Source organism: Echiichthys vipera, assembly GCF_963691815.1.
Source record: "Echiichthys vipera genome assembly, chromosome: 19".
NCBI classification, from domain to species: Eukaryota; Metazoa; Chordata; class Actinopteri; order Perciformes; family Trachinidae; genus Echiichthys; species Echiichthys vipera.
In genome coordinates, this window is record NC_139844.1 from 11972396 (window position 1) to 11988286 (window position 15891).

Below are 15891 nucleotides of genomic sequence, written 5' to 3' on the forward strand. Positions count from 1 at the left end.
CCTGTGTGTTGTAATTAACTGATATATAAAACAGCTGGTAGAGCCTCAGCAAAGCAGACAGCCCCTTCCCTTCACAGTCGGGTTTTTTTGGTTTAGGGTGTGCTGGGGTTTTGTTCCTGCCAAGCTCTGATAGTGCTTGGATTGTTGTAGTTTTTGGTTTGGCTGCACTGAGACGGCAACATGCGGAACTTTGATAACATGTAAGTTTCTTTCTTTTCTATTTTAAAGATTGTTAGCTTCTTACTTTATTTTCTCTAAATGATGTTGGTTTCTTCCAGTTTGTTATGGAACTTGTTGGCTGCAGTAATCTTCTTGGGTCAAGCAAGGCCAAATATGAAGCTCAATTCACAGTCAGGTAAGCTTTCTTTCACATGAAGTTTCTATGAAGTCCTTTTAAAAAAACAAACAAAAACTCAGTTCCCATTTCTCAACAGCCAGTGGTTTAAGGTCAGACTGTGCGGGTAATTTAATGAGGCTGTCATTGGACAAGGCGTTGGCAGTGGGGAACCAGCTTGAGGTGGAGGCCACAAGTGAGTATAAAATCTAATGATGAGCAGATGGTTCTTCACTGGGAGAAGTGATCCATATCATGTTTGCCTTTCTTCCCCCTCCTGCCCAGATGGCACCCAGCACATTGTGTTAACTCCCAGCCTGGCTGCTCAGTGTGGATACAGCATGGAGTCTGACCCGTGGGGTAACACCAGAATCTACACGTCTCTGTTGGGCTGCTATGTGGACAACAAAGTATGTTTGAGCCAAGCATGTGATGGCCCCCCCCCCCATGTTGCTCCTCCAGTGAGGAAGCACTTCGTATGGTCTACATATTTCCTAACTTGGTTCTCAAGAGTGAATCAAATGCTTAACAGGCAGATGTTAGTTCCCCATTTTTATGGGCTTCCCTGTAAACTTAAATCAATGACTGCTGCAACTGATGTTCATCCATTAAGCTGCCAGTCATCTCAGCTTGATCTATAAAATTGTGACATATTCAACTATTGTCCTTAACATAAGGATTTAAATCTCCAATGATAAAATGTACAAAATCAGCACTGAATTTATACCAAAGCATTGTTTTTTAAAAAAAGCTTAATTTTGGGTTTAAAAGACTTGATGCCCAAATTCTCCTTGTCATTTGTTTTGTCTGTAATTTGTAGGATGATTCAACATTTAATGTTGGCTTAAGACTCCGGATGTATGGCCAGAGTCCATCAGGTGATGTTGGTCATGATGTGACGCAGACTTGCAGCTACACTCGCTGGGCCTCCAGAGAGATTCTCTGTGACAGGAACTACATGGAAGTAGGTCACAGGTTTAGATTGCTGGTTCTGTCATTGTGTGGTGTAACAATTATAAAGCCAGTATTTCCTGTTTTCAGGTGTCAAACCTCATGACTGCACCTGATGTTTCTGACACCAAAGGACAGACTAAAGATGTTAACGACAACTCCAAGATGAACTCTCCTGATGTATGTGGACTTTATTACAGTTGACTTATCTCACCCTGCACTTTGGCATCAAGAGTTGTCTTTTGTTTTTTCCTCCCTTCCCTATAGGCCTCTGGTGCAGAACATGGCATCTGGAAGATGACGTTTTACACCCCAGAACCAGTGACAATGTTGCTGAAGGAGGCTGAACAAGCTGGCTACGGTGCCATGGCTACCTCGACCCGTCTGGTTATGCGAAGTCCATACAATACAGCAGAGACTTATTCTGAGGATGTAAGCACCACACACACCTGTAGTGTTACTTTGTTTGTTCTTCTAAATGACATTCAACCTGACATCTTTTCAGGTGGCTGGAATCCCCATGGAAGTTTTCAGGTTGAGTGCTTTCTACAAGGCACCACATGGCCTGAGCATGATGAACTTGGCAGCTGCTTGTCCCACAGGTGAGTCTCAAGCTACTGGATTTCAAAGTAAGCCTTAAATTGTTGCAGTAGCATCAACAGATGTTTGTCATTAACAGGTGGTGTCCTCTTCACTGATGACTTAATCTCTTGGCACGTACCCCGGCGTGTGACCCCTCTGGTAGGGGGCAACTTTAAAGTCCTAGAAATGCACATGGGCGTCAACGGGCAGAGGCTGGATGAATCTCAGATGGCCACACGGGGGTACACACTATCCACCACAGACTTCCACGTCGTCATTGAGATCCCAGTGGGCTCGCCTGATGGTTACTACAAGGTTTGGAAGTCTGTAGATCAGAAATGCAAGAGTCACAAGGACATTTGCATGTTTTATTAAAAGGGTCATGAATAATTGCAGAGCCATGCCCCAGATTACCAGTACCACATCACCTACATTGTGGAGCTCATGCTTGAGGTACTGTGGAGGGCTGACGACACACAAGAAAATACCAGATACAAGGTTTTGTTCCCCATTACCACCCCTCTAATGCCTCGCCCTCCCAACGTCCAAGACGGTAAGTCTGGTAGATAAAGGATTCTCACTCGTAAATACAGGTTGTAAACCTACTTTCTGTTCCTCAGATACTGTCCCAGAGGACAGAGTGTTCAGAGTTCACTTGGGGACCTTCCTTCATGACGTGGAGCTGAGGAACATCACCTTCTCCACTGGGGTTATGACTGTCGAGGAGTCCAGTGCCAGAGGGTTCACAGTCCAGGAATACAGCTTCCCCAATGGAACCAAGAGTTTCTTTCTACAAGTGCCCTTTGATGCTGATGTTGTCCTGAAACATGTATGAAGTTACAAATGCTGCACCAGCTTTTTTTTTTTTAAACTTTTCAGTGACTGACCGCTTTTTGATGTTTGCAGAATCCTGAACGCTTGGTTACGACCTACTTCCTCCCTCTGATCTTTGGGCTCATCATCCTGCCAGAAGAAACTCCATTTGCCCACCCAGTGGATTTGCAGGCCTCTCTGCAGGATGTTGGTGAGATGACTGTTTGGCTACTTTTTTTCTCTCTCCCCCCTTTCCAATGACCCAAAGTTACCCTAGCTCAAAATGTATCAGAACTTTAACTGGTAATGCTTCTCTGCTTTATAGTGATGCCAACCATCACTGGCACCTGTGATGAGAACCAGTTTTACATCAGCATGGAATACGGAAGTCAAGGCAACAATTTCCAGCTCATGGTTGGAGCGCGAGAGCTGACAACTAAGATTGCTGAGGACTACCATGGCCATGAAAACAACACACACTTCAGCCTCATACTGCCATACACTGCAGAGGACATAGCTTATGAGGTATGTCAAACTGCAAAAGCACCTGACTTATCTGCACTGTTTTACGTCTCGTTCTGTCTTGCAGCTGCTTACCACGGATTCAGTCAGAGCCAGAGTTGACCTGCTGCTGTTGGATCCCATCAACAACTGGGTGCTTGCTGATCTCTACCTGGCCTGCAACTTCCCCTTAACAACAACTAGTAAGTGTTAACTGGTGTTACTGTTGCTTGGGTTTGAAGGACTTATTTTTAAATCTGTTGCTTCTACCCTCAGCGTGCTACCCCAATGGAACAATTACTGCTCTGGCTGTGAAAGTGGAATCGGTACCCAACCTGGTGCCAAATCGGCTCACCCTAAAGGACCAGTCCTGCAAACCAGTGTCCAGTGACAGTCGCTTCGCATATTTCTCTTTCAGTGCTGATTCCTGTGGGACCACGAGAATTGTAAGTGTACTGTCACCTGAACTCTAGCCTTTAAAAGTTAGAGGAAAATTATGCCACTCTTTTTTATTAGGTCTTTGACCACTACATGCTGTATGAAAATGAGATTGGCCTGTATTACAACAATGCCAAAGGAGCACCCTACACATCCCCAGTTGACCCTGAATACAGGTAAAATAAAAACTGATCGAATCTCTTATCGTGATGCAATATCTGGTTTAACGCTAACTTGTTTTTGTTCTCTAGGCAAACTATTTCCTGCTACTTTGTTGTCAACGAGACTCAGACTGTTGCATTCAGCGCTAAACAAAGAAGCTACGAACCCACAGCACAGATCGGCTTAGGGCAGCTGACGGTACACATGAGGCTAGCCAAAGGTAAGGTTGCTTTTTTTTTTTTTTTTTTTTTAACAAAGTGCCTTTTTTTCAAACCAAGCCCTAAATGCCTCATTATTCTCCAGATTCATTATATGATCAATTCTACCAATTGGAAGATTATCCAGTAGTGGCATATCTGAGGCAGCCTCTGTACTTCGAAGTGGAGTTGTTGGAGTCTAATGACCCACAGTTGGAGCTCATTGTGGAGAACTGTTGGGCAACCCTTCAAGAAGACAGGAAATCTCTGCCCAGCTGGGACATCATTGTGGACAGGTAATGTGTATTTCATGAAGTTTAAATGTTTTTAGTGACTCGTGTTTTTAATCACAGCCTTTTCTTCACTAGCTGTGTGAATCCTGATGACAGCTATGTGACAATTTTCCATCCTGTTGTGAGTGGTGCCAGAGTTTTGGTCCCAACCCACATCAAACGCTTCTCTGTGAAGATGTTCACCTTCACTAATGATGAAGAGGTTCTGAAAGATGAGGTAAAGGACCAGTTCAACCAAATGAGGTGCCACAGCTCATGGTACAGCTGCATGTAGCCGTGCATAATAAATCTTCTGTCCACAGATTTATGTCCACTGTGATGTAGCAGTTTGTGATGCAAACAGCCAGATGGATGGTTCCTGCAGAGGCCAGTGTGTGAATCCTGCCATGGGTAACTCGGAACAACGGGGACTAAAACGAGGCAAGTATGACCAAATGTCAACATTTTAGTGAAACTTGAAATCTACATGTGCAGTTGATCTATACTTTCTTTCAGAACGAAGAAGTACAGACTCCTCCAACCAAAGGCAGCTCTCGTCCGGACCTATTCTTATGTTTAACGCTCTGTCAAACCCCTGAATAAACAATGTTTCTTAAAAAAAATTTACCAAAAAAGATAAGCTTGGAATTCATCCTTTGACATCAATGCAATGTTTTAGCATATGTAGAAAGGTCTGCATGACTGATGCAGTGTTCATGCTGAGTTTTGGGACAACTGACAGACTAATGGGTGACTTGAGACAAATGTACTTGCAGCTCTGGTTTGTACAGAACATTTGTTATAATGGATTCCTTATAGTGACCCATGTGCGCTTGTGCTCCTAATGGCACTTTGACAGAGTAATTGCCTTAAGCTAACTTAAAATTCTCTGCATCCACCCTAATACAATGTTAATGAATGGAATCTAAGGGGTAGAGTTGCTCAGACAATTTGGAAACGCAACAGTCTTTTTAGACACAATGACCTGGTTGCTCACTGTAGGCTGGGGAAACAAAAGTAAAAATTGAGCTTTTTGGTATGATGCATGCAGTGGTGCTGGACTGAGGATTCCAGCCTCAGGGTTTAAAGTTCTCAGATGCCACAATGTTTCTCAGTCTATTGGACTCAGTACTTAAAGTATCCTGTGGGCTGTTATTAGATTTGAAATAGTTCTATGAAAAAAATTTGAGGCATAGCCGGTAATATAGCCTACCACCATAATAACTGTTACATTGTATAAATCAGATCAACTTTATTGAACAAGTGTCTGCTCATGACCATGCTACAATGAAGAGGTTGTTTTGTTCCCATCATTGGAGCTTTTGTACTAATTTGGCAATTGTTTAACAGCAGGTTGACTGTGCTGCATAACTTGCGCAGTTTAGAGACCAACAGGAACAAGTAATGAAAAAAAATTGCTCTTTATGGCTTTGAAAGTTGAGCTTTGACTTGATGCAGTACAACAGTTTCTGACTGAGGAACGGTTGTGCAATGATGTATTTCCAGATTTCTGCAATTTATTTTTGAGCTTACAAATTAACGTGAGGATTGACCTTTAGAAACTATTAGATTTGGTGTTGTCTTTGTGAAAGGTGTCGCAATATGATCCACAGCCACCGTCATACGACTCCATCTGGCTGCTAGCCTGTAGCTAGGTTGTGTTTATAGCATCTTGTTGTAGCCTACTCAAGACTGTTCTCAAGGGCACCTCATTAAACTGCCTGTGCATTGTACATCGATGTCAGATAATGTTAGCTCCGATCTAAACCCAACTCTCGGTACAGCTCCCTCACTTGGGTGAGAGGGAGACAGGTGTGTCCTTTAGACCTGGGCATTCAGGGCTATAGCCCCGGCTCTGTCTGTGCTGTCTAAAAAAAAAAGAAAAACACAATGATGAAAATAGCCCAGTACAGTAGACTGTGGTTGCATTACCAGCAGCCAACCAGAAGTATTGAGTAATGTTGAAACATTCTACTGAATGATAGCTTCTAGGGGAAGACAAAATTTTTTTTGTGATTTTTGCAGACTGGCAAGGAGCAGAACAGTGTGAGTGTCTGCTTTAAAGTGAAAAAGAATAACAACAAACCCCAACATAATTCCCACTTGGCGGTGATTCCAAGACGCCTTCGCCAAAAATTTTATGAGCAGCTCTGTGAAGAAGGCTGTCAGTTGCTAACTTTAGCTAACAGCTTAGCATTGCTCGCCGCTAGCATGGCACAGGAGGCCTCCAGTGTTAGCAGGCACTCGTCTTGTAAATTTGCTTTTACCTCGAGGGAGCCTATATTTGGAGCATGGTCGGACACTGTGGCGTGGACGTGATCTAGCTTTGCTTCGAGCGTTGAAATGGAGGCTTTGATTTAACGGAGTGGACTTTGCGATGCTCTTCCCAAAGGCTAACAATGGCCGCCATGTTAAGCTCGCCAGCTGTCTCATCTGCGGAGGTAACCTTTGTCCCCTGGTCTTTTACAGTCTGTCTGGTCACATACCTCGACATATTTGGGTGATGTTTCCGTCAAACGAGACGAATATTACTATTTATTGTGACTTTCGGGGTCCTGCAATGTGAAATTATCAAAAGTTGTTGAAGCGAGACTCAACACACGTCTACTCCATCCCTGCCAACATGATTTTTTTTAATATACTATGCTAGTAAGGAACTTGACTTTTAGTGGGAATGTGGATCTTTGGGATCAATTTGAAAATGGTTTTAAAAATACAAATTATAGATGGGCAATACAATTTGGCCTGAAAAAAAAAATTCAGTCAGAAGATTTTTTTTTTGCTTGAATCCCTGAAGTTCCAGCAGAAGGCGCTAGAAATAAACTGATTGGTTCCACTCAGATGCTGTTTGGTTTCACTCAATCTGAAAGAACTCTCAAATGGATGGTGTATATACAGTATATTTATTTCTCAAATACAATAGGCCATAAGCTGACTGGGAATGCCTTGGTGAAATAAATCAATCACCCACATGTTAATTGTATCTCTGAATGTAGATATAACAATTACATAAATTAAAATGTACAAAGACAGTAAAACAGAAAAAGGAAAGAATAAACTTAATCTAGTTCTATGATTTGTGCCACCTATTGAACCTCTTGGCAATTGCAGACCAGATTTTACTGCATGTTGTACCCCAAAGCTCAGACATTTATTTCGTTGGTTTCCCAGCCGCCTTCTACAGCCTTTGTTACTTTGGCAGGTCCAGACTCTCACCCCCCACCCCCACAACAAGAACTGCTTTCTACCAGAAAATGGTTTCAGTAGTCTGGATTATCCAGTGACAGACAAGCCTATAGTCCCTCAGGCATCAACATGAACGTTTCAGAAGAGGATAATGATATGCTACTTGTTTTAAAAGACAATTTAATAATTTAATGCAACTAATATAATAAAGCAGCACTGTGTAGATTTTTCTCCTTTCTTGTGGTAAAATTGTATATTGCATTCAAAAGAATTGTGCTCTCTAGCGCTTGGCTTTTTCAAATGTGTATTGCAACCTGGTTGCAACTGCGGTAGGCGCTATGTACCATAAAGCTCTGACATGTCACCCATTCCTACCTCGTCGACTTGTCTTTCGGGTGAGAAGGTACGTTGTTTCAAACAAACCGCAGAGAATCATAAGTGCAGTGCAGGCTTTCAAATTTGCCGGGGCAGTGACAAGCACATCTCTCTGAGCTCCTTCAGTCTTCCACAGTCACGCTGGCTCTGAGCAAAAAAGGTGTTTAGCCTTACTGGTACCACGTAGCGCTTTATGTCCCTCTCGGCCGTTCAGTTTTTTATAGACTGGAAGGACATGGAAGCCTCCACAGTGAGATTGATGGAGGTGGTAACTGTACACTAATGACTTATTTCTGATTTTACTAAATTGCTTAAAACTCTACACAGTGTACACTGAAAAATGAAAGAGCAGACAACTTGGTTTTGTCCAAAACCAAATGTCTCTCAAGAGTACTTTTATAGAATAAGTAAATGAGGATAAACTCTTGGGGGTTCATATTTGATTAGCCACTTTCCTGGGGAAGACAAATAAAACGGAAGAAAATGGGAAGAGGGGTATCTGCTATAATGTTCTCCCTGTATCTTAGTTCAGGCAATACAAGCCATAATGTCTCTTTATTACTGTTCATTAATCTGGTCAAGTACTGCCAAACCTGCTGGCAAAGCTTCAGTGCAGAACAAAGGCACAATTGGCACTCTGCTGTTCAGTAAGAGAAAGTAGAGTTAAAATTCACAATAATGGCTGAAGGCTGTGGTTCAGTTATAGCTTAACTCTTAAGGAATATAACTTTGAAACTTTATTGTATTTGAAAATACAGTATCTGGAGATAAAAGGTTACCAAGGCAGGTGAGGAGTGGTCACATTACACCACAACCAAAGAACAATGCTATGAAAACTAATGTGTAGAGCCTTATGTAACAGCTTGTCCTGCTTTTATAAGGTTTTTAAAAGCAGCTAAAGAGAGTTATGAAAATAATTCTGCAATATAAATAAGCAACATAAACTTGGATGATTCTGTTACGCAAATAAATGTAACATGCAGGGGTTTGATGCAGTGGCAGTAACTTTACTATTCCCACTGATCCCAGGACAAGTAGTTAAGACAACTAAGGGGGTTCCCAATAAACAATGCTGGATTTGTATTTGTTGTTTGGCTGTAAATGATAGCCAAATCAAAGTCAACTCTTCACATGAACAATACATACAAGGAATCGAAATTGCGTTTCTCACTATCCCATGCGTAGACTAGACAAGATACAATTAGTAAAGTGACAAGACACAAATTGTAAGGAAAACAAATGAACTGCTATAGAAACAATAGCAACAAATAAAAGTGCAGATGGTGACAATACTCTACAGGTCTTAAAATATGATGTAAACAATTTGATGTTTCAGAAGATTACTGTTAAAGTCAGTGAAACATTAGCCAAGGATGTGCGAAGTTTTTTTTAGTGCAAAAAAAAAAAATAGCAGGTCCATATGTGCAATTTGCATTGTCACTTTGTGTGTTGTGTTCAGGATGTCTCTTGGAGGGTGGATTTTTATCTATTTCCAGTCCCTAGGACTGAGCTACCACCACAACCTGTCATGGTGCATACCCCAGCAGACAGGGCACACACACTTAGCAGGAGAGCCAGAGGTTGCGCCAATTAAAATTATACAGTGATTCAGGAATGTTCAAGTAATTGTCCAGGGAATGTAAAAATTCAAAAAATGTGCAAGAGGGGAGCTAAATTGAGGCAGTTTTCCTCTTTGTAGAGCAAAGTATACACAATCTGTCCTCACCTCCTGATAAACTGCTGCCAGTGTAAAAGTAACCAAGTTATTGGGAGGCAGTTGGGCAGTAAAGCACAGCCCCCTTCAGGGATGGAGCTGTAAGCTATCACACAGACAGCGTGAGTGTTACAAGTCATTATGATCATTGTATGATGTAGAATACTTAACCTTCAGCCATGTGGAAATTTACAGGGACATCTACTCTTGTTTGTAACCATTAAGCCTTCACCATTGTTCATTACCTCTAGGGTAATTTTCAACAAATCAATGCAAGTGTGAATTCTTTTAAAATATTTTATTAGGATTTTTTTTTTAGTTTCGATGGATGGGTCCCAAAGACACAGGCTTGAAACTGTAGCCTTTGGAAGCTTCACGTTTGTGACCTGTGGAAGAAAAAAAATAAAATATAAAAAAAAAGTATAAGCCACTTGAACATTTAGACATCTGTGGCAGTCACTACACTGTCAACCATTATTTCAATACAATGCTGCTTGCCTTGACCCACTAGATGGTGGATTAGTCCCAATATTGTCACACGCTAGTGTATAAGGTCATACCTCTCATATTGAAGCCATCCTGGCACTGTACACCACAACTGCTGGCAGAGTCACAGACCATCCCATCACAGTGGACATAGAGCTGCAAGTTTTGAACAAATAGATTGTGATTAATTTAATAAAGTATACATTTGTGTGCCTAATCTTTAGCACTAACAATAATGCGAGTAAACTCTTACCTGGAGACTTGACTCTAGAACGAAGGCAAAGATTGGAAATTCAAAGCGCTTGAAGTGAGGAGGATACCTAACTCGGTCATCACGCACAACAGGATGGAATTTCACATTTGGGTCCTTTGGGTTTGGACAGCTGAGGAACAGTTTACAATTTTTAAAAGTGCTCACTGTGAAATTTTAAGATGTCAAGTCAATGTCCATATATTTCAGTTTGACAGTTATAATCTTGTAACTGGGCAAATGTCCCTGCAGGCCACAATTAAACAGTTACCCGCCAATGATGATATCCCATCTAGGAAAGGAATTCATGTCATCTTCCTGTGTCGCCCAGCAGTTTGTCAGCGCCAGTGCTATGTCGGTGTTTGAAGACTTCAGTTCCACCTCAACGTACAGTGGCTGTTGCAGGAACTTCGCGATGGGATAATCGCCCAGTCTGTAAAAGGTGTTGTAGTCGCTGTCTAGGTGCATAGACAGAACATGAAGTGAATGATTAAAAACGTAATAGAAATGGCCTGTACACAAACGTTGATAATGCAGAACTTCCCCTTACTTGTAGCAAGTCTTATTTCAACTTGCAGCTCGCCTTTTGCATTTTCAGCATATGGTTCATTCCTGCGAGGTACGGTGAAGAAGCCCACAGCGTGGTTGGAGTTGATGTCATAATAACAATATACCTTAAGCCTAAAGAGAAAAGGACAACTGGTCAGATAAATTACTCTGCAGTGGTAGGATTGGAAAAAAGTGATATACCAGAAGTTAATTTCACACCATATGAAGTGTATTTACTTAAGGCCAGTTCGAGTCAGTTGAATGTGTAGCTTCCACTAAGTCGATTCATGTCTAGCAATTTCACCATTTAAAGTTTTGTTCTAGAAAGGTGCTGTCCTAGGTCACAGCTTAAGTTTTTTTTCCCCAACTAGAGGTCCAAAACCCAAAGATTTGTTTTTTTTTAAGAAACAAAAGCTCACATTTTGGGGAAGGAAATGTTTGAGCCATTAATTGAAGTCATAAGTGCCAAAGCTTTGCCAATTTATCCGACTCATGATTTAAAAAAAAAAAATAAAATAAATCCAAGACACTCACTCGTACACCGACTCATCTGTGTTTGATGCCCTTTTCATTTCAAGTTCATCTGGTAGAGAGATCTCATTTTCATACATCATCATGTTGTTTGAAAACTAAGGAGTGGGGAAAAAATATATATAAAATTCAGGTCAGTCTCAACATTAACAGTCTGCAAACTGGTAAATAAAATATAAGGCATTGCGCTACCTTTCTGGTCGTGCCACAGGAGTTCCCAGAGAAGACAAAATAAGCAGAGTTGGCATCACTGGAGAAGGGACCACAGGCAGGGTCTTTGAGGGTGAGCTGACTGGGGTTCAGACTGGGAACTGACTCTAGTTTCAAAGCCAGAGTCGTCATGGTTCCATTAGGGAAACACTCTGCAAAGAGGATCAGACATTAGCATATGTTGAACCTTTTGTTTGACATAATGCATTCTGTTTTACAAACCAGTCAGTGCTGGGAAGAAATTGCAAGCCACAGAGAATTCTTTGACATTTCTGTTGGTTTCTGGATCCATCAGAGCCACATCGAGTCTGCTCCTGATGGATGATGACTCAACAGCCTTGAGTAGTGGTCAGAAACAGAGTTAGATCATCCTCCATGTATATCTCTACAAAGTTAACTAAAAAGATGAACAGATCGTACCTCAATCACAACACTCGGGGCAGAAAATGGTACAATAAAACTGAAGTGTGTTCCGTTGTCCATGAGGCCGTACTGCTTAGCCAGGACTGGGGTCAACAGTTGTCTTCCCACTACGGTCTGAAAGCCGTGGCTCCCGTATTTCACAAGGACATGGAAGTTTTGATTATCACAGCTACCAGAGACAGAAGCAGGAACTGCAGAGTGAAAAATAAAATTAATAGAATTCTCTATTTTTAATGAGTGAAGCCATCATATCCCCATGTACACACCTATGTCTATAGTTTTAACTTCAAGATTGGCGTTGAGAGAAAATGGCGCAAACTCCGGCAGGACCAGCAACCCAAAGGTCAAGTGAAGAGTGTAGATTACAAGTCCCATTTCTCTCTGTTGGGAAATACAGAAAGATTAGCTGCCAAAATCAAAACAATTATGCAGTTCCATCTCCCAAGTTTAGATTAACGCTCACCAGTTTTAGTACGACACGGTCCGTGAAAGGCACTTCAAGTGTATAGACCTTTGAGCTGCTGTTGGGGGACATGTGTTCCAGGACATTGAAGCCTCTGACATTGCAGTCAGTCACGGACAAAACCTCAGAGGGGAAGGTGATGTCAGCTAGTGCCACATCAGTGCCGAAAGGCCCAAGCAGCACCTTAAAAATGCGCTCCTCTGGAACAGTGTCTGTGGGACAAAAATAAGAGGAATGAAGGAAGCTTGCAATACATTATAACAAATAAATCAGTGCCGTTGAGACTTACTGTCAATAATGGAGGGAGGGCGAGACAAGAATGGCGTTGTGACAGGGAGGAGGACTTTATATCTTGTGTTCTCATAAGCGCTGTCTTCTGTCCAGAGCAACTCGATCATCGGCTCAATTGTATAAGTCATGAGATACTGGCCTTTCTGAACATGACTCTGCAAAAAAAAACACAACTCATTAAGACCATCCCTGTCAAACCCAACTCAAGGACATTTGCATATTAAAACAAAAGTGAGCTTCTAGATTAGTAAGATGGCACTGTTGAATTCAAACATTTAAAAAGGTGCAATATGGAAAAAGTGTTGTTCCATTTTCTTTTATATACACACGGCTATTCAAAAGAGGGTCATTCCCATTTAATGGGATAACCCTGAATTCTGGTTTACAGATGTTTTTTTTTTTATTAACCTTTGTCCATCTTGCGAGACAATTTAAGCATCTACTCCAACTGTGCCACAATTAGTCAGTAATTTCTGAATTTTAAAGTAGAAAATGAAGGTCTGCAAATCTAAAAGTTTGACCATTTGTAGCATTTCTTTAAAAATGTATTTGGAGTTCTGAGGTCTTGTAAACCCATGCAGACTGTTCTAAAAGTAAATCTTACCTTAAAGTGTCCACCGACAGCCCCAACAGGAATTTCGATCATGATGTGTATGTTATTGACAGACATAGAGTATCGTCTGGCAGCCATCTCCGCAGCGTTAAGCCTCTTGCCATCCACACCCAAGTGCGCCTCCAACAGTTTAAACTGGCCAGAGGAAATCAGAGGGTCAATGTGCCTAGGCAGGATCCAGCTGATTGCGTTTGGGGTGAAAGAAACACTACCTGTGTAGGAACAGCAGACACGTACGGCACTTTAAACTACTGGAATCATCTATATATGCCCACTATTAGCAAGTTTAATTGACAGAACTGATAACCCCAAATTTCCAGACGAGATGACCTCAGTGACTGCCCACTGTTCCCTAAACATTACCTTCCAGTATTGGGCAGGCAGCTTCTACATCGATTCGAGTCGCCAGCCACTTCTTTTCAAATACTGCAGAGGTTTTGAGCACCTTCATAGGCACACCTGCGACCTGAAATTACAGAGCAGTGTGTAAATGCTTTGATTGCATGCTGATGTCACAAAAAAAAAAAGGTAAATTACCAAGGAGGAGAAGAGAACAGTAGCCTACCAATGGAGTTAACCGTGCCAACTGGATTTCAGACAGAGTAATCCATTTAAAAAGGCAGTCTGATTACATTTGATCTAAAGCCTGTGGTTTACTGGATGCAAGTGTAAGCAGGTAGTGAGTTATCTACTGTAATGTTCTGAAAGTCATTTAAGCAGAGTTGCCTGAGGGGAAGATGGCAAGTGAAGCTTTTCTTAAAATTTAGTGAACTGCAGTCCACTTACATTCTGGGTGTAAGTTTCAGGTGAAATGTTTGGGATTCGCAGAACCAGCCTCGTAGGAGAGTTTGTGATCCCATAGCCCCTGCTCTGGGCCTCAGTGCCAGTCATCATCCTCTCCTCAGGGGTGTAGAACACAAGGGTTGTAATTTTGAATCCGGCATCGATGGGCTGTTTCTGTGAAGCAACAGCACAAGACATTAGAAACACAGGAAAAAGGGTTTCAATAATATAAAAGTAAAACCATAATTAGCTCCTCTGACCTCAGCAGCTCGTCGTGGATCAAACTTTCCATTTGTCCCTGAGACAGGATGTCCAGGCTGGGCGTAATCACCAGGAGCCGCCCTTTTCACAGACACCTAGAAATGAGGCCACTTCATTAAGTGATAATCACTCCACCTCTCCCCGCTGCAGTGACATCAAATGTACCAGCCTTGATGACACAAAGCCACTCATCATATAGACTGGCTCATGACCCCTGAGAATCCTGCTGTGTTCACTTGCCTCCATATAGTTGCGGTCACAGACAATTTCCCTGGAGGCCCATGCAGCGTATTGGCAGGTTTTAGCCACCCGGTACACCTCTTCAGCCATGTGGTTTCCATGCAGTCGAATATTTAATGTCGTTGTGAATGTTTTGTCAGCCTACAAAAAAAAAAAATAAAAAAAAAAAATAGAAAGACTTAGAATTGACAACACATTTGATGCCACTCTAGTAAAATAAGTCAGTCTTTACCACATTTTGAGCAAAACAGTTTTGAATGGAGGCATAAATCTTGGCATTCCCCAGCGGGTCAATCTTCATGCTGAAGCCACACTGAGCAGCTAAGCTTTGTGTAAGGAGGATTGCAGAGTTATCTGGAGGAGAGAAAGGAGGATGGTTAGAAGAAAAGAAAATAAAGAAACTAGGAATCCAGAGAAGTTAACTTACTAGTCACAGCAGACACTTCAAGAAGACTTCCTCCAAGTGGACCAACATCCACACGCATGATGTTGCCCAGGCATTGGGAGTTGATATCTGGGATTAAATGTTAAACCTTAGTAAGCAACACAGTACAATTAAAAATCATAGCAAAAATGGATATAAAACTTACTTAAAGGGGGCTTCTTTTGAGCCTCTATGTTTACAACAGCTATCAGGACAAAAATCCACCTGAAAGAGATTCAATCAGTTTTAAAAAAAAATAGCTAGAAAAACACAAATTTGAGTGAACACATAGATAAAACAAAACTACATACCTCAATCCACCTAAAGAACCCATGGCACAAGCAGTCAGACACTGGGACTGTAGACTCCCGGTTTTTGCAGCTTCTCATGTGGTGGGAACAGATCCTACAGGCCTTGGTACTGTGAGTGCGGTTCCTGCTCAATAAATACAGTACAATAATACCACCTACACAGGTGGAGCCTATTACCACCTGATTGGGATTATTGTGTGCACCTGTGTCTTGTGAACTGGCCTGAAGTGAGTCTCAACATGTGAGTTTGCTTCACCTAATTCACTTTTACTTTGTCATTGTGATCATCTACAGCGCCATTATATGTAGATGAGCAAAAAGTAAATCAGTAAGATCAGATATATAGAATAGATCCGTAGGAATGATGAATAAAATGCATTCAATTTGTATCCTTATTTTATTAACTATGGTTTTTGCATTTTTGTCAGGAAATAAAAGAAAGATGTAACAAATTTAAAAAGATTAAGAACATGCACACACACACACACACACACACACACACACACACACACACACACACACACACACACA

At 41.6% G+C, this 15891-nt stretch overlaps 1 protein-coding gene across 1 annotated transcript; it reads left to right on the forward strand.

Moving 5' to 3' along the window:
• Nucleotides 1-333: 333 nt before the first annotated feature.
• Nucleotides 334-4720, forward strand: zpax1 (zona pellucida protein AX 1; the record flags this gene model as incomplete). Its single annotated transcript, XM_083934582.1, has 19 exons — nucleotides 334-355; nucleotides 435-530; nucleotides 620-744; nucleotides 1155-1298; nucleotides 1376-1465; nucleotides 1553-1717; nucleotides 1791-1887; nucleotides 1965-2182; nucleotides 2264-2420; nucleotides 2488-2696; nucleotides 2774-2891; nucleotides 3006-3205; nucleotides 3270-3384; nucleotides 3458-3627; nucleotides 3698-3795; nucleotides 3871-4001; nucleotides 4085-4274; nucleotides 4347-4488; nucleotides 4574-4720. 19 exons carry the CDS (start codon nucleotides 334-336, stop codon nucleotides 4718-4720), a joined length of 2634 nt encoding a protein of 877 aa, XP_083790708.1.
• Nucleotides 4721-15891: the final 11171 nt, after the last annotated feature.